We start from the raw sequence: 25,881 nt of genomic DNA, 5'->3' as shown, positions 1-25,881 counted from the left end.
TACAATGGAAATAATTTGACGTATGTACATACACATGTGCAGAGCATACTTAATAATATGGATTAGTGTGGATAATTCATACGCTTCTCGTCCTTTGTTGCGGTTATCCAAATCCAACCCTTTCTGATATCATTTCATAATATTCCTTGTAAAATACCGTGCGTACGTTGGCAAGGTGCACCACACATACGTCTCTCTCACCCAAAGCGAAGTCTACCTGCCGGTCTACCTTACTCGTCGTCAGTGTTGGCTGAGCGATCGTCCAAGTCAGAAGAAGAGCGTTCTCTTTGTTGGGGAGGCCCGTTTTCCTCTACAATTCTGCAAGCACGAGTGAGACCATTTAATAACACGTCCGTCTCTCTCATCACATCAGTTGAGTGAAGAATGGGAAATTATCAGTCTCAAATATTTCTACATTTCGAACAAATTCTAAAATTCGGAAACCTTTCATTGTTGCCGGTCTGACACTGGCTCATTATCGTATAGATTATAATATTCTAAAGTTGGTAACAAAGTACTTGGCTCTTTTGGTAACTTGCCAAGTATGATCCCCTGAAAATGAGACTGTGACAACGTATTTTAAGACCCACTGCTTGTTACACCTATCTTATTTTGACCATCATTCGATATCAAGTGATAAGTAGTAGTAGTAATAATAATAGGAATATGTAATAATAGAGATCCTCACTTGTTTGAGAATTGTACTCCGTGTCCCCCATCTGCATCAGAGGAGCTCGTTATTGGAAATTGGTTGCCGCAATTGGTTCAATCGATTCGCCCACCACTGTTGGGAATACCACTTCTGTAATTGTATTGATTGTGTATTGTCCCGATAGACGCGTTATTATTACTCTGTGACAAAGTGATAAGAGGAAACACCTCCATGCCATTACCTGCTGTCAAATAAGGAGCAGGACAAAAGTTGCACAAACAGCAGCCCAATCAAAACTATGCATGCTTTTATAACTTGCAAAGATTAACCGAGTTTGTGAAAATCTTTATGAATTTTTCGCACAACAACGTGGGGACTGCTATCAGCGAGCAAGGATCTTAACGTGCCTGCTATATTTTTGCTGCACTGTTATAACAGGTACGTTCACCAATATCAAAGTCATGCCAATGCATATTTCTCTCTCCCATGCATCAAGGTGAATAAAAGGAGGACTTTTCAACATAAAAGCATAAAATACTGTGTAATCCAAGTTAAAAAAGCATTGAGCTTTTGGTCAGGATTTCATTACCTGGCTTTCGACTAATATTTAAGGGAACGTTCATTATTGAAGGCAAACCAATCAAGAGTAAAAACTCGGTCTTCAAAAACTTAATAAATAACAAGACCGGCTCTTAAAGAGTGAATGGGTATGAAGAAAGAACCGTATCAAAAGAATGACAGCGGCGGAGGTATTATTATTCTATTGAGGATTATTGACTCCTATAATTGAGAAACGGCCAAATAAGGTTTGCATGCGTTTGATGCATTTCACTTATGACTGGGTGCACCTGCATTGCATCGATTCAAATTTCTGCATTCTATTATTTCCATTAGTTCCTCCACATATGCGTCCCTAATGTACAATAATAATACAATAATGATCTTGCACTTCATATAAGGAACCATCACTAAAATCAAAAACTGAAAAGTGATTGACACGAAACGCGTTTATTGCGGAATATCCAATGATATTCATTCTCAATTGAAAAAGTCGAAGGGTGAATTTTAAATAGTAAGAAGAATCCCCATCTTGACTCTCCAACAGCTATGAATCCTCACGAGATGATGTTTTCTTGTGGTTGGTCAAGTTCTTTCTAAATATCTCACTTTTGCATTTAAAGTGAGAGACGATTTTTTTGTCCACATTTGAAATTTCACAAGTTGGAACTACTGCATAAGTCGACTATTTTGAATACCTCTTTGTACCCCATGGCTGCAAAATGCATTTCAAATGCAACTTTTTGCTTTTCTACACTGTTTTAACTGGATTCTGCACTACTGCATTTGTTGGCTCATTCAGAAAACTTGAAATAATTATTTTGCACAGCGAGAGAATAAAGTTGTGGTCACGCATTGTTAGCCCAAAAAACGAAACGTATTATCACTTAGCTCTGCTAGAGAGAGGTTTATATATAAAATTTGAGCACTATGAACAAATGTAAACTCTTACTCTTATTGCATTCATCTCAGAATAGTATTAGACTAATCCAATGTTTACTAAATTGGTTTGATATTATTAAAAGAAATCGAGTTGGCAAAGAAAATTTTCTGGCATGGTTTTGTGAACGACGTGTTCTTTACTAATTGGCAATACTTGTTAAAATTTAGCCTTAATAAAAGCAGAAGTACGAGTGCTTAATTGTATAGTTCCGTGTTTACATTTGGCGAGGATCTATCTCATCTCATTAATTTCTTCAACAACTACATATCTGCTTTTAGCGTCTGATTTCGTAACTCTATTTTCAATGTGTATTTTCTTGGGTTGTAAAAAAGTGAAATGAGAACTCCGAAATTGTAGTCTAACATCATTATTCCTTATTTGCATCACCAGTAGGGTTTCCTGCATTGGATGAAAACTATACGAAACAAATTATGAGATTAATTCATTTATGTACACTATGCAACCTAACTGAATACCATTGATATGGAAATTAGGTATGTTTTGGAAGAGCTCCAGTCGGGGTTTGCCATTCATCCATATGAAAAGTTATTTTGAAAACATTGGACAATTATAATTCTCAGATGCAATAGATTTATCGCACACTTCCTTTTCCTCCCAATTTTTCGAGTGATTCCAAATTAGCATTCCAAAATTGAATCCATAATTTGCACACACAATTTTGCATGGACGACTGATCCAAGTATTATAAATGTGTTCACTCAGACCACATTCCTAAATATGTTTCAATTGGACTTTGGTTGAGACTAATGGTGACCTAATACATATGTACATTTGTAGTTAGAGACCATAAAGGACTCCGTATACCGAGTTACGTAGAACTGCACAGAAATATAAACGCATGAATTTTACATTTGAATGGATGTATACACATTTACTTTCTTTATAACTTCAGAAGAACTGTACTACGTAAGATCAGATTAAATAAGGATAAATTATAAAACTAACATCTATCAAGAAAAAGCTGATGAATGAACGCAATGCATTTATCCCTATCAAACAAAGTTTGCTTATGCAGTTGCTGAATCAATTAAACGGAGGAGGAAGTGAAATCATTTGAGTAATTTACAAGCAGTAGAATTGCATTACAGTGACTTTTTTGCTTTACCTTCGTTGCAACGCATCTTGAATCGCAATTTGCATCCTCGTTGTTCTCTAATCTAACAATGAGTTGACGTATCATGCATACCTACTTATACATACTTATTTACAAACCATAATCATTACCACGGATCTCCACCAGCTCAACGTTTGGCGAACAGAATGAGTTAGTGACCATTCATTCGTAGGTATTTCTTATTTTATGTTCATTTCTATCTATGTAAATATCTGAAAGAGAACAGATCGACGACATTTTTTTTTCAAGAAACCGAGCGAGAAAGGGTCGAGCATATTTATCGTATGTTAAACGCGGACACAAATTTCTTAGCCAGGTGCAAATGGAATTTCGTTCGGAAGATACTTCCAGCACTTGCACTAATATATCATTCGCTGCCTGGGCTGGGGTGATATTCCGAGTGGAATCGTATTCATCTTGGTCCTGCCCTTTGTGCCAATTGCCTGGTTGAATGGATTCTTCTCTGGGCTGAGCTCGAGTCAGGGACATGAAATATTATTACAACGTCTCACTTGTAGCAACTCAATTCTCAAGTTTTTGCCCTCCGCTGTGGCAATGCATAATAAATATGGTTAACAACATACGAAACGATATCCGTCGTCCGGTCAGGTTGGTGAATTTATAGGAAGGAATACATTTGTTTGCACATTATACACACACTCACACATACGACAATGTCCTCCGGGGTACACCTCCATGCCTTCCATCTTCCTCCCGATCTCGACTTTGAAGAAGAATTGGACTTGGCCATTGCAGATTATTTGGTTGTACGCTGGTTAGGATGATCCATGCATATTTAATGAACTCAAGCACGTCTAGTCTGCCTACCTATCTATTCATCCCTATTCTGTGGCTCGTTTGTGGGCCTATTACAAATAACCTGCTTACTATAAACAAGGCGAATAAAGCAAAACTGCATTCATTGAGTAATTAACAAGGCAACCTATTCTTCATTTCACCTCTCACACACACAGCGTCGTCTATTTAGTTGCTTGTCGTACAATTTTGAGCATTTCAAAACACCGATACATCCTGTAGCCAGCCCAGCACTACGTCCGTGTTACAATAAGTCGATGAATATACTTGAATCCACACGGAATAATAATCAGAGAGAGAGAGAAGATAAATACAATTAAGGTGTGCGTGGTGTGCATAAAATGCAGCATAAAATATGCAACGTATAGTATTGTGTAACGAGTTATATTGCCAGATTATGTATGCACATTCACTCCATCCAAGACTTATCAATAGCATGAGTTCTCATTAACGGTGTGACAAAGAGGAAAACAACGAATGAACAGAAAATATGAAAATTTTCCCATCATATGCAAGGAAAGGGGTTCACTACACTCGTCTAAATTGTCCAAATATGTATGTATTTATCTACGTGGTCGACAAGTCTCACATGGCGTATTACGATGCCCGGAAACTGTATACAAACCTATTAGATTTCATAAAAATGGTGAATGGGTATTCGCACTGTCAGTGAAATACATGTATCTAGTTGAGTTTGGAAGTTCACAAGCATAGAAACTTTAAAGTGAACAATTATATATTGTTATTTAGAAGATAGAGACAATCAATTCGTTGCATCTGCGTCACGCTGCAGTTGAGATGGCATTCAGTTTGCGGGATAATCTTCCTTTCTTTTTTGAGCCATTGATACAACTAAAACATTTAAACAGGAATAATGGTTATATATCAAACACGTGATAAGCCAAAATTCAAGAAGACAACGGTTTCCTTACACCGACTGTAAACTGTCTGAGAACAGAACGGAACGCTCTCCTGCCACAACGAACGAACGAACGAACCCACAAGAATGGTGCTAAATAATATTCAGGCGGCTTGAAACATTTCCGTTTCACAAGGAATTAAAATTGCATGGAGAAATGCTGTCGACAAAGGAACGAATCTTTTAGAATACCAAATTCCGTTATGTTGTGCATTGAAAGTGACAATGGTAGCTGTCCGACAATAAAAAAAACTAGAGGGGTTTGTATATCTGCTAGTTTCATTTCTTTCAGATAGTGACGAATGAAGGCAGATAAATTGCAGGCAGAAAAAAATAAAAGAATTTGTCTAGTCTTTTGTGGTCTATCCGTCTCTGGTTGATAGCGTTGTTGGCCACAAATAATTTGTCCTTGTATTTGCTTCACGATTCATTTTCTTCCAAGCTTACCAACAACAACACCAACGGATTCATACAAACTTGGCATTGCGTACCGCACATTCTTAGGGTTGTCTCCTTGTATATTAATGTACAGCGTCCCTTATCCACAGTTTTTGATTTGCTAATTAAACTTTTTTACATAAAAAATCTAGCGAATCTGAAAGTGAAATCAGTGGTGTGTCTACATACATAATGGTTAATAATATTGAATAATAATACAATCACAGGGGACACACAAAATAAAATAAATAACCTAAGCTACGAATATGGAAGCCATTTTTGAAATCCATCTTCCATTGTTGTCCATATGTCTTATTTTAAAAGATTCACGATTTTATTTGCCACACTAGAATAAGTGTCCCATTAGGTGATTTAGGCTATGAATTTAATTTTAGTTCTACTTTTTTGTATTCATTTGGATTGAATGCACCATTTTAAACGGTTTAAATTTATGGCGTTCGTGGCGAAATTTTTTTTTATCTTGGATTTGAACTAGATGAAAATTGTTCGCATGACAAGATTTTCTATGTGTTTAGGGACGGGCGATGGTACATATAAGCCAAAGCCAAGATAGTCGATTGTGCTGAGATGAGTGAAATGACCAGAACATATGCACATAACACAGATTGAATGGTTAGTTGTGGACAAATTATTGAAGCAACCACCTTAAGAATATGAGCCCACGACATGCATGTATGTTGTTGTGACCTGCAATAGGCAGTGGTCATACGAGAACACAAAGTTTTCAGGCGCCAGTCGTAGTCACCTTGATGGAAAAAATGAGGATGAGATTGAAATTACCGTTCGAAAACCAGAAGTGAGGTGGCATCGGATAGAGTGTGTTTGGTAGGGACACAAAGTAACACATACGTAGACGTAGTAGAAGCAATTTCATCTTATTTCCTATCATTCTACTACAAAGACACGGCATTTTGTTTGGCATTGCAAAAACCTGCTTTGCTTTGATAGAAGAACGCAGATTAAAAATCATTGCATTTTGCAATGCATGCTTACATCCCAACTCATCCCTTCGTCAAGTTCACCACACTACAAAATTTTTGTGTGTGATTATTTTACCTCAATACCTGCTTATTTCTTACTACCATTTACTACTACGTACGACTACATACTTGTCCTTATGTAAATGACAACGACAAGGGTGCCATACGCAGCAGCATAATGCAACTCAAACCCACAACCAGATACTTCTGTCGTGTGATTCAATGAAATGAAATTATGCAAAGTTGCACCATTCAGTGAGAAGGAAAATGAGAATCTTTGAGCGTGTCTCGAATCATCTGCACTTCCCCACTGACATTTTTTATTTCATTTCTCTGCTCAAAAGGATGAAACAACGTGGAACATCTTGTTGTGACCGTAAATCCAATATAAACGACATTAGCGAGGTCTTGGGAGATGGAATGTGGTTATCAAATCGGTGTAATACTCGGAATTTAACATTCCTCTCACCCTTCTTTTCCAACGAAAGAAAAGGAGCACAGCAAATGGCCACGAGCATTTCCATCCTTGGTGGAGATTTAAGTTTGACAAGTTGCTCAAAAGATGTTTCCGTTCCTTACGTTGCAAATACACATACAGATATTTCGTACTTTTATGCCTGCACTGGCCTAAGGCGAAAAGATTCCCTCGCCACTACTTTTAGTGTGAATCCTTGCTTCTCTTCTCGGTGTTTTTTTTATTTCATTCTGTTGCTTCGTTTCATATAGGATGAGATCATACGACGATGATATGCTGCTTGAACGTACGTTTATATCCAGCTCAAGTAACAGATGTGGAATTTCCAGTGGGGAAAAATACAAGTAGACAACCCTGAAGGGTGCACGGTGAATAGAATCTGTGTACATACTCTAACCTCTGCTTTGGTTATTAGGACTTTTGTGGAAGGGTAAGATTCGAGAATTCACGTTCTATGCGGCTGAAAAAAATCTCAGCCAGGTTTACGGTCATCACAGTAATTCCAACGTTAGCAAGTTCATTATTATATATACATAGTTCTGGGACTAGTAATTTCATAATTTGTACTTCCGTATAACGCACATCTTCGAAAACCAAAATACACCACAAGGTAACTCGCGCCTTGCATTAATTCGTACGCAATTCAATTATTCCAATGACTTGCCAAAAACAATAATTCCATTGAGGTGGAAGAAAATCATCTTATTATTGATACACGGAAGCATGAGCAATGAGCACCAATTAGCTCAACAGAGACCCGTAAAGTTAATGATATTCAGCTCGTTGCACGTAATAATGTGCAATTATCTCTGCCCCACGTGAAGTCGTCTGCACTGCAAAAGGAGAGACGAATCAATCGCTAGCTCGCTTCTGTTTCATAAATATAGTACATAAAATAAAGGAGACATCACATGTTTTGCAGAGAAGAATGCAGAAAATCAATTCAAAGGCTCAAGACCAAAACATTATGTAGGTTCTTGTTAATTGAGTTACAGGCTACATTTTAGTCGTGTGCCATTTGCCTTGATAAATTCAAGGTTTTCTGACTTTAAATAAGTACATCTATCATGTCATCAGAATAAATCATGAGAACGATAATAGAAATAAATTACTGCAGTGCATACCAGTTCACATTTGAGGGTAACATTTTCAAGATCCAGAATCCTATCTTTTCATTTTTTAAAGATTTACTTTGAATTTATGAAAATTTTTACTAATGAAATTAATTGTAAATTTTAATTTTCTATCTCCGCCTGAAAACTTATTCAATTGGATTATTCAATTACAAATTCTTCGCTGGTACTCCCTTTTGGCTTCTGTAATATAGCTGACGGTTGTTTGTTCTGTTTTACTTAGGGATTAATCTAATTTTAATTAAGGTGGCACGGTAAGATGCGTCTTAAGCAAAGTGAAGAAGTTAAGTAGATATAAATTGTCACATTCCACACAAGCCAAGTCGCCCTCTCTTTTTGTCATCCTCCCCGTTTAACCATCTTCTTATTTCCGGAAGGAGGATTGTCTAAACGACGGAAAATCAATTGGATTCCCCATTCATTCTGCCATGCACAAAGAGAACTCACTGCCCATCTTTCCTTAAGAGTGGCAAACAGCCCATACGGTGCTCTTAACTGCAAGACAACTTGGAAAATGGTTTGGAGATCGGAAGACCGTTTTCAAACTTAACCCTCTCACTTTTCTTTCTACAAAGCTTGGTGGAATTGTGCCGTGGGCGTGTTTCACCAACTTGTTCAGAAAACGAGCTCAAGTGGAAGTTGGGAATACAGATTTTGGCTGCGACAGGATGATTAGATTAAACCCTTTCTTCACTCTATTTTCACCTATTTTCTGATCATACCCCAAACGAAGCTCTTCTCAACAACTACCATTTCGTCCTCCTTCGTTTATTCTGAATTGGTTTTGCTTCGTTGGATCTCTTCCTTCTACGACGACGACTTCTTCGTCAGTGAAGTGAGGAGATTCGTACATTTTTTGCACTTATCCAGCCGTCCTTCAATTCAACACGGCTTCCTCCTAAATCTCTGTTCAAACATTGATTTACATTGATTTTTCAACTCGGCAGTATTTAACCCCTTCACCTTTGTTAGTGAATGGCAGTGAAAATTTTGAACGGAGGAGGTTCACAAGAGCAAAGATACGAACAATGCATAATCTTGATCTATAAATATGTACAAATACTCACGAGCTCACTATCTGTGCACAAAAATGTAGCTGCTCTGGGCAGTAATATTTTGTTGATAGTAGTACATAGTTCGAACAATCAGTTCTTCTTGGCTGACCTAATATCATTACCTTCTGCAGCAATGAGCACCTTGTTCTAATATTGCAATCCCTGATTTTTGTAGATTTTCATTCCATTCACTTTCCTCACATGTATTATCTCGACAAACCTCGTCCACAATACACAATCTACACAACCCCGCACAAATTTAGTATGGGCGTGACCAAATTTGCTTACGTTGCTCAGATGATCAGTGTGTATAATAAAAAACATGATGTGTCCCCTCGAGTCATGTCGTGTGTAGTCTATGTAACTATTTCGATTTTTATTGGCTAATATGCCCATTTTTACTAAAGTGGAAATTGTGAGGGTGTTTATGAGTATTGACATTTGCGAGCTATAAAATAAATGCATATGTACGAAATGCCATTCGGGCTTCTTCATGTACTTACTTATTCCATATCTTATTGACAAAATCTCCTGCTATTGAAAGTACTCTTACTTTGTGATAGAAGTGATAGAAGTCTGCATTATCTCATTTTGTTTCTATCAGTCCTGAGTGGCACCACAAACCAGTAGCATACTCACCAGGTAAAAGGAAGAGAAATACTATGTGTAGTTTGCAAAATATTTGCTTCGTTATGTCAGTGTCAGGTACTCATACATTATTTTGGGATGGATGTTCTGTTCCCATAAAACTTTCTGTTCGCACTTCATCCTCCATAAAATGTTTATACGGCAATAATAACGGAGAAACGTGAAAATAACAAAGTTCCACTAGTGAAACTAAGGAAAGGAGAAAGTCGATGATTTCGTCGTTATATGTCCTTATTTTGCTGGCGTACGTATACGTTTATGTTGGTTTTACCTGACTACAAGTTCTACTTTAGGGTAAATTTTGCTATGCCACTGTTCTGTTCAACGGTTCTGAATTATTTCCTTTGTATCACACGTCATGCTTAGTTACCAAGTAGGGATTTGTTATTCCTCCAACAGTAGCTCTGTTTTGGCGTAGGTTGCACACAAACCCACACGACGACGACGACAGCTTTGACGGACTGCGTCGTTCCATATTTTATCTGGATAAGCAAATTCTGCCAACGCAAAGTAAGCTTCCGGTGTGAAAACTATAGTGTATGCTACATACTTTTTGGGTCAATTCGCATAGGCACAAAAACGGATGCAGATTTTTTATGACAAAGACGCATTTAATCTTTCTCTGTGTGAAACGTATGTCTTCAATCTTTAATGTTAGGCGTGTCCTGGTCATGTATAGTACAATATCAGCCATTTCATTAGCAAATAAATTAAAGCAGGCTAAAATGCTGCTTGTCCGCAGTTTATACAGTTAGGTTTTCCTCATATCCGACAACAAGTGACGAATATTGATTGTCTTTTCCAAAATATTCAGGCAATTTCAACTAAAGGGGAAGCAATTAACAATTAATGGACATCGGGATGGACTCATAAACATGCATAATAAAAACGGTTTTGTAGCTGGATCGAGCTATATATTTTTGAAGAAAGAAGGAGGCAAAGCAATAGATTGTGTTATGGACTAACTGCACAAAGTCCATATAATGTTTTCAATATGTTGCGTAAAAAAGAACACGCCCTGCCATCAGTAGTGCTACGTATACACCATTCTTCGGCAGGACGGATTTTACACACGAAATGAAAGATAGGTATGCATCGTATGTAAGTTTGCGTCTCAAAGTCGACTAAAGGTGAGCCACATTTTCTTCCCTGCATTTGCTTTCCTTGATTTAGCAAGGGATACGTTCGTACTTTAATTCATCAAGTGCAAACACGTTGCAGTTCATTCGTCCTTGCTACAGATAAACCACTCAGACAACAAGACATCGTCAGCAAGTGTGTAATGCAACGCTCGTTGTTGCATCATCACTCTTATTGAAAGAAGTCCATTATTTTGCCGCTAAGGACCGTTATTGTTTCCTTGCACTTCTTTAAATGGCATAATGAACCCACAATTATATTTTCCATTCACTTTGCACAAAGTCTGCCGATCGTATACTTGGCTAAAACCAAACGACAACGACGTAGACGACAATGAAGGTCTACTGCTAGAATAATTTTTGCGCATGATAATGATGACGAGGGAGATGAGATCTGTTGGATAAATTATTGGAACTTTGATTTTAAAGTAACTCAGCTGCATTATATCGTCATCGATATGTAAGGTTAACGCGTGCAGGACGGAGTATGTGTGATGTAATTGTAATTGCGAGTAGCGTAAATTGAATCATTAAGTCAAGACCTCAAACATTGTTGCCCACAACAGACCACCAATATCTTTGTAAACTGGGAATGAACAAGTTCATGATGGAATCGTGACGCTGATGACTCAACGTTAAAAACATCCGCGTTGTACATGCCAGCCGTCTTCCATGAATCTTGTGTCCATTCAACGTCATACAGTGGTTGAGATGAAATTGACTTGAATTTAGCTGAATCCTTATTACATCGTCATCCTCTGAACAGATCAACTCAAAGGAATTGGAAAGAAATCTATTGTTTATTGTATCTTGTGAATGTTCAATTTTTTACCTGTCATTGAAGAAAAACGAATAAGACGAATAAATAACTGAATGCAAAGATGTCGTCGTTGCAATGATGAGTTCATCCCCATGCCACGGCCAAACCTTGAATCTAATGGTGGAATTATATATTACATGCATAAATATATTGGACCCTACAGCACTGATACGGCATTATTATTCACGTTACTAGATATTCCATTTTTCATCATACACATATTTATTTATAAGTGTGTGCCAGAATTGTACTCGATCTATTGACAGCATTATTGCAAAACAAGTTTTCCTGGACATTGGCTTCAATCATCAAGTCCGAGACTCCAGTCGCAGTCTTATCTGTAATTTCATCGCATCGCATCACAATACGTACTTATAACGATTGTATGTCTGTCGTCTTCGTCCAATCAACACGTCATACATAATTGCAGACAGACATACGCAATACGAAGGTTTACCATATTCACCAAATACCAAGTTTGAAATTTTTGTACAAGTTTTTTTAGTAAGTCATGATTTCATTTACAGTCTCCCAACATGATCGCTGTCACGTTAATTTGAATGAATCGTATATCTTTAATGTTCGCAGGTGATGTAAGTCGATGGGTATGTGGCAACATTCCGACTATGCTAACCAGCTCCACAGCAGAGATCAGTTGTGATTTGTGATACGGGGAATAGATCCTGGGTGAAATTGACTTCACTTGATGACAAGATTACATGGGCAATGATTTATGAACCATATTTCAGGGAAACAATGACTGTATGTATACATCTAAATATGTATGCATGCATTTATAGCGTGCGTTCTTGAGCTCTGCATTGTACAAAAGCATCAATCGCCAGCTACGTAAAAATTTCAAATTTGACGTAAAGAATTGAGTAAATACACATGCTGGTTTAAATTTTATCACGATTTGAGCCTACTGAATGGGTTGTAAAGTAGCCCTATTTGGGTATCATTATTAGAGCATAAGTTATACATCTTCAGGACTCAAGAAAACGTAAAATTAACTAATATTTCTATTGTCGACATTGACATCTGTTATAAATATTATTTATCGGTATTAAATAAGAAATGCATACACCGACAATTGAATATATTTATAGTAATGTAAGTGTGTTCATCAGATTGTGATTTGAACGATTATTCCAGCACCTGTATTCACACGGATTTGTAGGTCCGACAGACTTACAAATCCAAGCACACCATATACCTAATAAATCCCGATTAGGATAAATAAAGTTAGTATTTACTGAATATACAGCTATATAAGTAAATCTGTGAGGTCAAGTTACTTTAGCGATAACCGTCACAGAGTGATTATGATTTTTTCAGTAATCCTGAGCTTGGCTTATTATCACTGACTTTTTGATGATACAAGCGGAATTTCAGGGTTATCCCGTCGTTGCAGAAAAATAACCTGTGGTTCATTACCCAGAAGTGAATGTTCTTTCTATTATAGAATAATAAAACATCGTAGAACACAATTTAGCAATCAATTCAGTATAAAATCGCATAAATGCAATAATTATGATATATGTGCAGACTTTAAATATTACCATCAGGCTACTAGTATGCAATAAACTTCAGTCCACGTATGTATGAGTTGCTGGTGGAATGCCTGTAAAATTATCGACGTATGCGAATTAAGTCTCATCTCAACTTGTGCTGCTGATAAAATAGTATTTAGTCTCAGCATGTCAGAGTTTCACACCCTCAAGTGATTCACGGCGGATCCTATTGCCTAAATATATCTCTAAGGAGCCAATTCTAAAATCCAAGTGAAAGCCTGCTTCGTCTGAGGATGAATATTCAAGCAAAGCCAATGCGAGACACAATAATTTGGGAACCACCACTGCTACGGTACTTAAGCTTGCAGACACGATCCAACGACCACTAAACTTTTGGGGTAGAGACACTTTCCTCGACTAAAGTGGGTAACAAATAGACCGAATTGGCAACGTGGACATTTATTGCTGAAACCCCATTCAACCCAGAGAAGAGGATCCTCTTCTCCCCTCTGGGAATTTTAAATGATCCTCCCATAACATAAATTAGAGGAACAAGATTGACAAGTTTGGTAGGCAATGTCATGCTTTTGCTAATAATAATCAACAAAGGCCGAGCTTTTATATTTATTATGTCATAAGAAAGTTGTAAATCTCTTCGTTGTGCACTGATTCAGAAATGAGCATCTCAAGATGAGATGTCTTGTCTCGATTGCTATAAACCTAAAAAAGAGTCCGATCGCCACTTGCTGTCACCTCCTCATTCGACGTAATATTCACTCACTCACTCCCATAAATGAGTGATAATGCTTCTTCTTCACCAACAGTATCAAATCCACAATGGCCACGAAGATAAGTGAATTATGAAGCCCCCTTATTTCACTTCAGTTAACAGATTCAACCATAGAAAGTGGACATCTGCTTCTTAATGAAAAAAATGAATGTTATGTTGGATGCAATATATTGTGTGCAGTTAATGCACTCCTACTAAATATACAACACATAGCTGTTCATTCCCACCATGATTTCGCTACAAGAGGAAATTAATGTCTTCAAACTTTTATCAATGCGAGTGCTAAAATTACAACCGCATTTACAACCAATTAGGCAAATTCATTCACTCCCCTAATAAAAGTAAGAGTTAATTTTCGCAGGGAGACGTCTGCAGCTGGGATTGTGCATTGTCATATAAATTAGGAAGCCGAACTGCATCTTGAATACCGTACCCGAAACTAATAGCTCCTCGTAAAATTCTAGACTCGTGCATAATTATATAATTACGTGAAAATGAATTACATCAATTCATGAAGTATACAATCCAATAACTTTACGTTTACTTTTGTTTGCTAATTAACAAGATTCCTTATATTATGTATAAGTTCTAAATACCTATATGTAAATATGTAGCAAATTTGGAAACAAAAAGGTTTAGACACAAAGCACAATTTCATTAGGTACGAAGATTTAGATGAGAGTGTACATAGCTTCTTTATTGCACACGTACACATGTGCTGTCAGTGTGTTGATTGTGACGGGCCAGATTTAACTGATTTTACTTGACTAACTTTTCATGCACATTTAATCTTGGAATTGTTGTAGCATAATCCATTCACTCTCCTTACTCTATAAAGAGACAGATTTGCAGGTATAAAATAAAATGGCAACTTATCTATGTTGTTGCATCCTTTCAAAATAGTGTTCTAAGTCCATGCTCTAAATCTAAAGTGTGTTGCAATTTACTGCTGTGCTGCTTTCCCAACTTCTTCTTATTAATACATATCAACCAACCAAAGGCTGTACTCTCCCCTTTGTGTGGATCGTCACATTATTATATTGCGTGCATATTCATTCATCTCCATTCAGCCTGTCTGTCCAATCTTTGTTTATAACGTAAACTTCTCAGCTCAAACCCTGACCAACAATGCATTAGCCAAGAAAGAGATGGTGAATACAAACAAAAAACTTTGTGCTCATCACAGGACAACTCTGTACACGTTCATACGTATGCATACCGTCGTTCGTAGTTAATCCCAGGCTTGAAACCCATTCAAGACTTTGGCATAATCTCCTCTAGAATGCCCTCAAATGCAACATTTTTATATTCATCTTCATTTTTATTGTACAAGTTTTGTGTTGCAGTTTTATAATAATTCTTTTTGCTCAACAAGTACATACATACATGAGCTGAATAAAGATAATAAAATATTGCAACCCATTGAAAATTTGGAAAATTATGATGAAATTTGTGTTAAACCTTCAATCTTCTTACCACAAGTTCCCCGACCATTGTAACAAAATCTCAAGAATTGTATAACATTTGGCTCATAATCATTCATTATTTACTTTTTTTCTGAACGGGCAAACGCACCATGTATTTAGTAGAAGGATCGAGTTAGCCAACAGCGCAAAATAAAATTTGATATGGTTTCTGGTTGAAAAGAATGCTGGCATTGTTGTTTATTTAGCATTTCAGTTTTAGCCGAAACCAGGGCTTATATAATACCAGGTCTGTCCGTCTGTTCAATTTATTTAAGTAGTTGCATGTACTGCATATCGGTCTAAAATTGAGAAAAATGGGTAGAAATAAACTTATTCATAACTTTGAAAATTTTTCCAAGGGGTAAAAGTCGACGGTTCTCTAAATAAAATTTGCGTTGAATGGTGATTAAATTTACTATATAATTTGTTTTATAACGATTTGTTAAATTGTGCACATTAATACAAAATAAATATTTAGTGTAAAATAATCCAATTTTTCATGTAATGGGAAAATGACGAAAATGTTGATATACTAATAAATCCTGGTTCGGGCTAAGCAAAGCTGTACTGAGGGATTTTATTACAATTTTAGCATTCGTAGATTTTATTTCTACTTCAAAAGCCAGAGTCATATGCGTGACCACTCAGGTTACATTTGACCGACATGCTTCCAACTGTTGGTGCTGTCACCTTGATTAAAATTGAAAGTAAAGTAGATCACTTTTATTATTAAAATTTATCACTGTAACCAACATAAACTGGGAAACTAAATATAAGTAAGTTTGTGAATCCAGAAAATTTTAAAAAGCAATCTAGCTATCTGAGTTTAGTTATGATGCAAATATTTTGTATACATTATGATCTAAAACATGTGTTTTATGTTTAAATAATTACTCCTATAGGTGAACAGTATAAAGCATTCCAACTCTATACGCCCACAACATTATATATCAGTTTCATACCATTTGTTTATCGGTACTGCAAAATATATACGTTCACGCTTTGCACGATGCTTTAGATCGCCAAGGTAGGTGCAGTCACAGGATGCATCAAAACGCTTTTTTATGTATCAAGTTTGCGAGGAGGTATTTGTATTGTGTTTAAAATATTCTCCTATTAAAGAAGAAGTCACTTTGGAAAAGGAAATCAGTTCATTTCCTTTGCAACATCGATTCACTTCCGGGCTGATTGATTTTGACACTACTGCGACGCCTTTCCAGCCAAATGTACATTCATGCAGCTACCACAAGATCGAGCATTTAGTTTGTGTAATTCAACGGAATGAAATGCGACAGGATAGGTTCACTTTCAGAGACTGTCTCGTTCCAAAGTGACTGAGCCCATTTATTCCAGAGTCAATCTTAACTTGCTCGTGGAAACAAGTGAGCGTGGATGAATTTGGTGGTTCGTCTGCTCTGTTTTTTTTTGTAGCGGGTGTGGTGAGAGCGACGTAATGGAAAGGTGCGAAGATGGGTAAAATTGGAGGTAGCACAGGCAGCAGCCTTACTTTCTCCCAGGAGAATAAGGTAATCCCTACGATTCGGGTGAAGCTGGTGGTCCCAGCACTGAGTAAAATGTACGATAAGTGGGTTCGAAGATGTTGTTGTTATTGTTCTGGAGTGGGGGAAAGGCAAGTTGAGAGGTTCGCTTCTCAGGTTTGGCTACCGCTACCCACCAGCCAGGTCTAAATGTCATTGTCGTTTTATTGTGAGCATTTGCGCTTCACTTTCCATTTCTAACCTGCCTGTCTCGGCTCTCGCAGGCACACCAGGTTGTGCATTCTGTGTAGTATATTTGCTCAAATTGGACATTTTGGAATTTTATTGTAAAATAATTTCACATCCAATTTTTACAATTCAAACATTTTCCCTGCTGCCAAACCGTTTGTTCAAGGTTCAGTTTTCGAGATACGTGAAATTGGGTGTATGCACTGGTGAATATGTAGATGATTCACGTGTATGTGGAACAATTTTTGCAGGCAGTTAGGAGTTGAGTCGATTTTCCTCACGACACATGCATCTACACGTTACGTAGTAATATGGACAGGTAACATATTGCAGTTTGGGTAACATGCAGCACAAGAATATCGATCAAACGGTTTCGGAATTTTTGCTGGGTGGATTAAACATGCACCCACACGAGATAATCACATTAGCCAAGCAGAGCGAACTTCCTCAGTTTTATTCCTCCCAGTTTGGCCTCCACTTCTACCTCCACAAATTTTGCCGATTAAATCTGTTCATCAAATCATTACTAACGTGCACGAGCCAGGTGTACGTAAGTGGTATCATTCAAAAAACATCAGTAATTTTGAATTTTATATTGGATCACTGCACCCAAATTGCTGTCGTGCATCAGGTGTCCGGGAGCCTTGCAGGCATATCCCAATTTTCTGCCCCATTTCTATAACTTACCGACTTTTACATAAATACATTAAATTTAAACCTGTACGATTTGTAATCTCAGTAGCAGGCTCTTTGATTCTACGCGACCAACATGTTTAAACGATGCGTTTAATCACAAAGAAACAAATGAGCATTTTAAACAGTGTCCTAATTGTGTGATCATCTGTGACCATGCAATACACAAAATGTGGACTTCATTTTGAGTGCTCTACTCAACTCATCATGATAATCAACGTCAAACCCTTGTCAAATTCTGCAAATAAAGCATGGTAAGCAACGTGGAGACAAAAAATATAGTGCCCAGTAATTTATGTACATATTTGGATTGCAATTATAGGGAATAGCGCATGCATGCATATAAATGCACCTCGATATACATAACAGCTCGTACATGCAAATGCATAATCTATCGCTATATTTTATCGCAATTTATTTCTGGATTAGGAGGAAACTACATGTAAAATATATGAATTTTACTATAATGCATCTTGCTCCATAATGTGATCATGAAGTAAATACCATTAATATAGTAAATTTCTGTATTTGAAAAGTAAAAAATATCATATTTTTGAAGCTTAATGATTCAGGGTGACAGCTAGTAAGATGATTGGCTGCGATTGCTTTAGTGAGTCAATAAACCTTGAAAGCTCGTTTCTGTTTTAGAAATGTCATTTTCCGACTGAATACTAATTTGAGTTGGGTAAACATCATTCGTATGAGTTACATACAGGATCGATTTTGCGACATTTACTCAAGTCTTTGATCAAACAACGACTGCGAGAATAGCATAATATGAAATTGGGAATGAGACGGGCATGAAGGAAAAGTAGTCTTCAAGTCCTTGACTTAACCAACAACGCCAAGTTTTGAGCAATCAATAAATACACGAAGGAATTGACAACTACTTGCCATCTTGCGTAAAACATCCTTTTTGTAAGAAATATAAATACAGAGAAAACCAATCAAGTCAACAATTAGCTAATAAGTTATTTGGCTAAAATTACAAGTCGTACAACGGAAAGTGTTAAAATAAATATATACCAACATTAAGAGCACACGAAAAAATGAAGCAAAATGCGCACAAATCTACAATTTTAATTGCCTCAAGGTTGTCTTAATACACCTGGTTCACCTGTTTCTCCAGAATTGTTCTTTGTTTTAGAGGGAACTAAATAATTATAGGACAGCCTTCAAGGTATTGTTAGGTATCATTATTTTTGACAATTTGATGGAAAACCGTTCCTCTTGCTTAGTGCATAATTAGTGCTTGCAAAAAAGTACAAACTTTGACCGTTGCTCATTACATCATAAAATTTTCCATGCAGTTTTTTCAGACTTTTGGTTTAACTTGCTCGCTCTATTTTCAGTCTCCTTTGTTCTATTTCGCAAACCACCTTGACGCAGGGCAGCACCCTATAAAAACTCAAATTGAATTGTATGTTTTTACCTGTAAAATTAACCATCGCGTTTGTCATGCTGATTTCAACCACGTACATATGTACATGCATGCACGTAAAATAGCTAGTCATATATAGTTGAGGGGGAAATAATGCGAGAGCAAAAGCACAAAGAAAATAAAAGTTACTGTCAAAATGTAATCCTACCAATAACAAAGCATTTCAATTCTGCACTTGCTCAGTATTTCTGACAGTTGTGCTTGCGGATTAGGTAGAATCGTCGCATTTTTGTTGTTTGTTGCAAAAAAAGTGTTTCCCTTTCTTCGGTTCAACGTGGGAAGGAAATGAGAAAAACTTGTGGAGGGGAGGCTGCGTTCATTAGCAGTATATTGCATTTGTGCTGTTTTATTGGATTTCTTTACTCTCAACGTACATCATTCGTAAATACGTTCGAATAAGGTTCAGAAAATTCCGTCCATGTCTCAGCCCTGCAGAATCGTTTCTTGATGAATACAACATGTCAAACTAGAATTGCATATACCTTGAAAATTTGATGAATTTACAGCAAAGACAATTTTTTACATCGTCATAGTCTTGTAATCTCCTCTATTGCGTCGTTCTTATCCTCGTGTCGCCAGTAGTCTTCAATTGCATGTTGTGTGACTGTAAATTACAATCCACAATGTATGTATGTACGTACGTAAGTATTATCTCACACGATTGTGTGGAATGCAGTTTCAGTTTCTGTACCTGAAATGTAAGATCCATCAACTGATCAACTAACGAAACGACCTTCAGTTCTTTTCTGTTCAGGTTGGCGTTTCCAATAATTTATACACTAAATCATGATGCATACATATGTATACATATATGCGCATAGCTGAGATTTCATGACACAGGTCAATTGGATGATGCAAAAATGTCTTTCACGCAAACAAAGAAACCCGATTAAAAAGTGCATGTTAAGGCAGTGAAGGGTGATGGGATGGGAGATAAGCCAAACAGCGACTAATGCGTTTAATAAAATAATTTCGTGGAACGCTGCCATGCTGCAGCAAGGAATTCGGAAAGGTCATTGTCTACTCCACGTTCACAAAACAGCCAGGCTTTGCAAATCCATCTTGTAAAAGTAAAAAAAACTAAAACTTTTGCTCATTATTATTGTAGCAGTAAATCGTAGATCATTGTCCATATTTTTTCATCTCGTGTGCAATTTGTATCTCACTCTATCGTGCGATTTGGCCAGTGCATACGACGATTATATAAATACGTACGTACGCAAGTACCTTTCCTTCCTCCTCCTATATCTCTTTTCTACTATCTGTTAGTGCATTTAAAATCTCATTAATACTCGTTTCTCGTGGAAAAGCCTCGTATCGTATTCATCTCGAATGTCAAGTACAGCTAGTTCTTCATCTTCTTATATGGGCAGACATCCCGAGTGGATTCATTGTAATTTCCGTTTGGTCCATGGTTTATGGTGGCCGTGACATTAAGCGTGTCAGATTGGAAAGCGGTCCAAGTTTCTTTGCGATTTAAATATTCAAATGATTAGCTAAACTCAAATTGTGGCAAATTAAACAAAACCGGAACGAAACTATTTATATGACGAATTCTCAACTGTATAGATGTGCTATTTATAACTGCTTGCAAAGTTAATCGATATAGATATAAATCCGTATGGAAATAAATAATATGTAACGGAATCAAATGAGTTTGTGAAAAAAATGAAAAAAAACTTCACACGTTACACGTGCATTTATTACTTGTGATTGAAGAGTGTCATACCTTTCTCACCTCCAACGCGATGAATTAATCCCAGTAAATATGGATAAGAATCTAATTCTGTGATGATTTTTTTTTCAGATGATTGATGGCCACTATGAGACTACGAATGGTCCACTCATGCATGGTCTTGACAGTAGTCGGTCTTCTTCTCGTGTATTCCGCGTAAGAGTTCTATTTTAACACTAATTTTACTGTAGTTCTACTGATCGAGTAGATATGACTTTACTTGAGATAAATACCGCAACACTTTTATATTATTGTAAATCATTATTTTGTTTTAAAGATTCCTGACCTCACCCTCATATGTGGACTCGACTCTTGATGGAGGTATGATGACCACTCGATCATCTCGGTTTTAAAATCACCATTTTCATCTGCGAAAGAATGAATAAGCTTAGTCACCCTGATGACCCAGAGCGGCCAAAATTGCAATTTATTCTTCATATTTCAAGACGACAGTTAAAATTTTATATGTATTTGCCACAAAGCAATTACAAGATAAAGACAGTCTTAGTCATTCTTTAAGATGGCACTTTACACCACACGACATAATGCATGGTCAAAACAAGTATCAATATTTAACCACTCAGCGCCCAATGCAATGCATTCTCACACAGAAAAAGATTACAGTTGCACTGGTGAATCGAAAAAAATGTTGTAATGTCCGCCTCGTATGTAATGCTGAAAAAAACAGCACCAGCAAACACGCTGCAAAAGCACTGTTGTTGCAGTTCATTTCATTTAAGAGTGTCGACGCTTCTTTGTTGTCTCAGATCGTTTGTGTTGTGTGTAATTTTTAATAAAGCTTTTTCTAAGAGACTTAAGGATTGGCACCAGAGTTTGAATGAAGGAGGACGAAACGCGGAATTGAATCGAATCAAGTGTGTGACATAGCCTGCGGTGGCACATAATTTAGCAATTATACAGTTCGAATGTCAGCGATGCTATTTTTAATTCTCTCCACAATTTGTTAGACTTCAATTCTTTTAAAACGTTTGACATCCTGAAATATGATGCGAAATATATTTTATTCACACACAGTGTGCAAGTCACGTTTAACAAATATTTATCAACAGCAGTACGAGCAATAAAGGTATTTTTATAATATTAGGTTAGGTCTGAGAGAGTGGCGATATGAGCCTACAAATTATTGACCACAGTCTTTGTTTACATGAACACAAGTGCGTGTAGCTCGAGGGATTGATGCAAAATTTAAATAATTTAATGCAGATGTATGCAAAAGGTATTTTACATCTTTGATAAAATGAGGGTAGTTTTGTGATTCATTAGAGTGGACAATTTGAGTTAGTGCATATCCTATACCTTTGTTCGGTACTTGGGTTCGTATGTAATAATAGGGCGAATATAAATAGCTTGAGATGAAAAATGAGGACAGAGGAATACTTGGGAAATATTTGGAGGAGAGGAGAAGAAGAAGACGATTGTTTGTAATTGAGATTGGCCATTCATGTGTAATAATTTTTATTAGGTGAGCCACCGGCGGGGGGCTTCAGTATTAACCATACATTGGTTCAAAGCAAGCTATTAGCAAATGCCATAGCAGAAGCTGCAGGGGCTGCGATTGTATTGACGGATCCGCAATCACAGCCCACAGATTTAAAATTTAGTCAACCTCAAAATGCTTCTCCGGGTAAGTCACCATACGTACATCGCAATATCGTCGCCTCTAAAATCTTGCAATTTACAATTCTTCAAGTCTCTGCGAATAAATCATTTTTCATGTGGTTGCGGGCATTATTCTGCTATGCATGCTTCACACTCTCCAACTCGACGAGTTATTCATGTATTCAAACCCAAAGTTTTACCTGCATGTCGAGTTAGTGCTCTTATTACGCAATATTCAGTCAAGTAAAATAATCTAGAAGACGAATCGTAAATTACTATTTTATTCCAGAACTTTCCTGATTTAATGATTTTGCATTATTTTGTATGTCTGGGAAATAATAAGGCAAGATATTCTGCTGTCGGGTAAATACGACCTCAAGATACCCATCGCTGTATATGTATGTTCCTCCCAATTATTATTTATTTCACGGGCAAAAGTGGAGAGTTGAAGGTTATCATGTGGGATTCAGAAAGAAATTGTAAATCGGTCAGACTGTAATTTACCTTGGGCTTGCATCCGCTTGTCGAGTTTGCATGTTTTTATGCGAAACTGGTTATTGAGTGGAATACAATGAAATTCGTGGGACTGGGATGGCATGAGGTAAATTGGATATAAAATTTTTGCAGATTTGGTTGGTGTTATTAGTTCGTATGTTTTCCGTTCTTGTTCTTTATGTTGCTTTGCTTCCCATTTATTTCACGTCAGCTTCTGCTGCTCATTATCTGTAATGATGATGCAACTTTATGATGAAGCCGCAAATTATTTCTGGTTATACAATTATATCTGTATATTGACAAGGGTGCTTCCGATTTTGCGTACTTGTAATGCGATTTTCTACATAAGAGACATGTAAATTTTCATTTTGCACAATTTGTTGTTTCAGCCTTGCCAATATCAGAGGTCAGTAAGACGATTGCCAATGGGAAGGCGGAAGCTGCCATCGGTGGTTCTAACTCAATAATAGTCTCAAATCAAATCAATCCCACTCTTCCGAACGAAGTTTTAACAAAAAAGAAAACAGTCTCGTCCACCAACGATATAAAATCTGCTGCCTATGTTCCTAAGAATGCCGTGTGGACGAGAGATATTTATGAGTCGGGGTTTTCATGTAAGTTCGTCTCTTCGTTAATATATGTATCATACTTAAGATTAGTAGTCACATAGTGCATAATTTTATAAATACTACTCCGGATACGAAGAAAAGTTTCGTCGATATTGGCACATTTTTTTGAGTGATTGCAAATCGGTCTGGAACTGGTTCTGCCTTTGCTCGAACTTTTCCAGAAATATTTTCAGAAAAAAATTAACACAGAAATTTAAAAATATAATTTAATTATGTGTGAGTAAATTAAAGTCTTCAACGTCATTTTATCTATGTTCCTTAGATCCAAACCCTATGATCTGTCCGAATGATGGGCAAGATATTCGATTAGTCATTTTAATCTCTTCTGCTCCTGGCCACTTTAGCAGCAGAGATGCAATCAGACTTACTTGGGGCCATTATGCACAACGTTTAGACGTATCCATCGCCTTTATAATTGGTAAGTTGAAATTATATTATGTATGCCTGTTTTATTGCGCATGATTTGTCACAAGCGGCGTTTGAGCATCCGCAAAGTGCCAATTTCCTGACTTACTTATCTTGTAAGGTCAAAATATATTTTACCACTTGAACAGCAAACATTGAACTGCAATTCATGGCTAAAGGAAGCAAATATAAATTGCGGTGACCCACACTGCAATGAATTTGACACTTGCTAATGTACGCAAGAAAAGAGTTCCGTTGTCGGGACTATAGCCAGAAGAGTATTTTATGCGAGACAGAAGTTTATTTATGATTAAATCATCCTCCACTTGTTAGTTAATCAGCGAGAACAGTAATTTCACATTCAGATAAGATGAGGAATGTTTGCAGAGTAAACAGACACACTCTGTGTGTTTAGTTGAGTTACACCACTTCGTATGTACATACATATGTATACCTACTTAAATACGTGGACGTACATACTTTATGCATAACAATAAGTGCAAAGAAGAATATTTCAAGGGGGTGAGAATAGGTTTGGGAAATAAGTGTACTAAATATCCCTCACTAAGGCAGTAGAGTAAGAATGCACACACAGCAGCATTGTGCGATAAAGATGGATAACCTTAAACCAATTTTGATTCCGTCTAACTGTAACTTTCACCTTGTTTATAAACTAGCCAATCAACATAACAATGCGGTTGGTTCGCAAAACCATTCAATGTAAGGCGTTGAGATGCGAAAGAGTCAATACTTATATAGGTAACCCAGTGAAGTAAGTGGCATTTGATTTGCCGTTCGATGGTTCATAATAATAATATTCCTTGCGGATGTTGCATGCAAACATTGTGTGCGTCTTACTACCGTGGTCCTCACAATCACCCGTCGTTCATCCCCAGCAACAATCGAGGCAGACAAGTTTGGTGTACCATTATTTCATCAATGCATGTACAAGTTTTGGCTGACTCGCCATCATCTCCAACTTGAGATATGTAAACTTCTGCGTTCATACATAACCATTGCGGTTTCCGTTATTCTCCTCGCTCAATAAAATGACAGTGTGGCACGTACCACTTTGAATCAAATCATCAATCAATACTTATTGATACATTTTTTTCACTCGGGTAAAACAATGGTTAGTGATAGACTTGTGATAACGCTACCATGTTCTCCTGACGGTTTTCACGACTAACAATAAGAAAATTATGGCGTAATAATATTCATTGAAAATTAATGCAAGTACAATAAGTATCAGTTATTAGCTCCCACTGATTCTGATGCAAATAAATTAAGTTTTAATTTTGCGTGTTGAACGATTATGTGAAGTTGTATGACAGGCAGACAAAAATCCAATTATTACTGTTTATCTATTTAGGTACTTGGTATGTGTGTATATTTATACATGTGTTTTGTCAATCATTTTCAATGAGGAATTGGTATTTAAGTCGGAATTGGTAGCACATGCCATGAGCAGAAATAATCAAGAAAAAATGCAACTGTACACGCAATATAGTCAACAACAATTGGCAATTTTATTCAATTAAGATTCAATTAGAGACGAATTTCTGCTTGCAAAATTTAAATTTTAAAACAATTTGCTTAATTTCCTTTTAATCTTAGCATTAAAAGAAATGATC

General features: G+C 36.8%; 1 protein-coding gene across 2 annotated transcripts in view; it reads left to right on the top strand.

Moving 5' to 3' along the window:
• Positions 1-228: 228 nt before the first annotated feature.
• The window catches only part of LOC110845709 (beta-1,3-galactosyltransferase 1), a 31,757-nt gene continuing 6,104 nt past the window's right edge, over positions 229-25,881 (top strand). Inside the window, exons 1-6 of one of the 2 annotated variants that reach the window (XM_022092183.2) lie at positions 229-1,090; positions 21,171-21,254; positions 21,376-21,419; positions 22,582-22,743; positions 23,603-23,827; positions 24,105-24,260. In XM_022092183.2, coding sequence (XP_021947875.1) covers positions 21,178-21,254; positions 21,376-21,419; positions 22,582-22,743; positions 23,603-23,827; positions 24,105-24,260 — 664 coding nt within the window. In that variant the 5' untranslated portion in view covers positions 229-1,090; positions 21,171-21,177. The remainder of the gene's footprint in view (positions 1,091-21,170; positions 21,255-21,375; positions 21,420-22,581; positions 22,744-23,602; positions 23,828-24,104; positions 24,261-25,881) is intronic. The other variant, XM_022092185.2, reaches the window with a different exon arrangement.

This window comes from Folsomia candida, unplaced genomic scaffold (assembly GCF_002217175.1).
Source record: "Folsomia candida strain VU population unplaced genomic scaffold, ASM221717v1 Fcan01_Sc003, whole genome shotgun sequence".
NCBI classification, from domain to species: Eukaryota; Metazoa; Arthropoda; class Collembola; order Entomobryomorpha; family Isotomidae; genus Folsomia; species Folsomia candida.
Note: the sequence above shows the minus strand (reverse complement) of the source record. Positions and strands in the feature narration are given on the sequence as shown.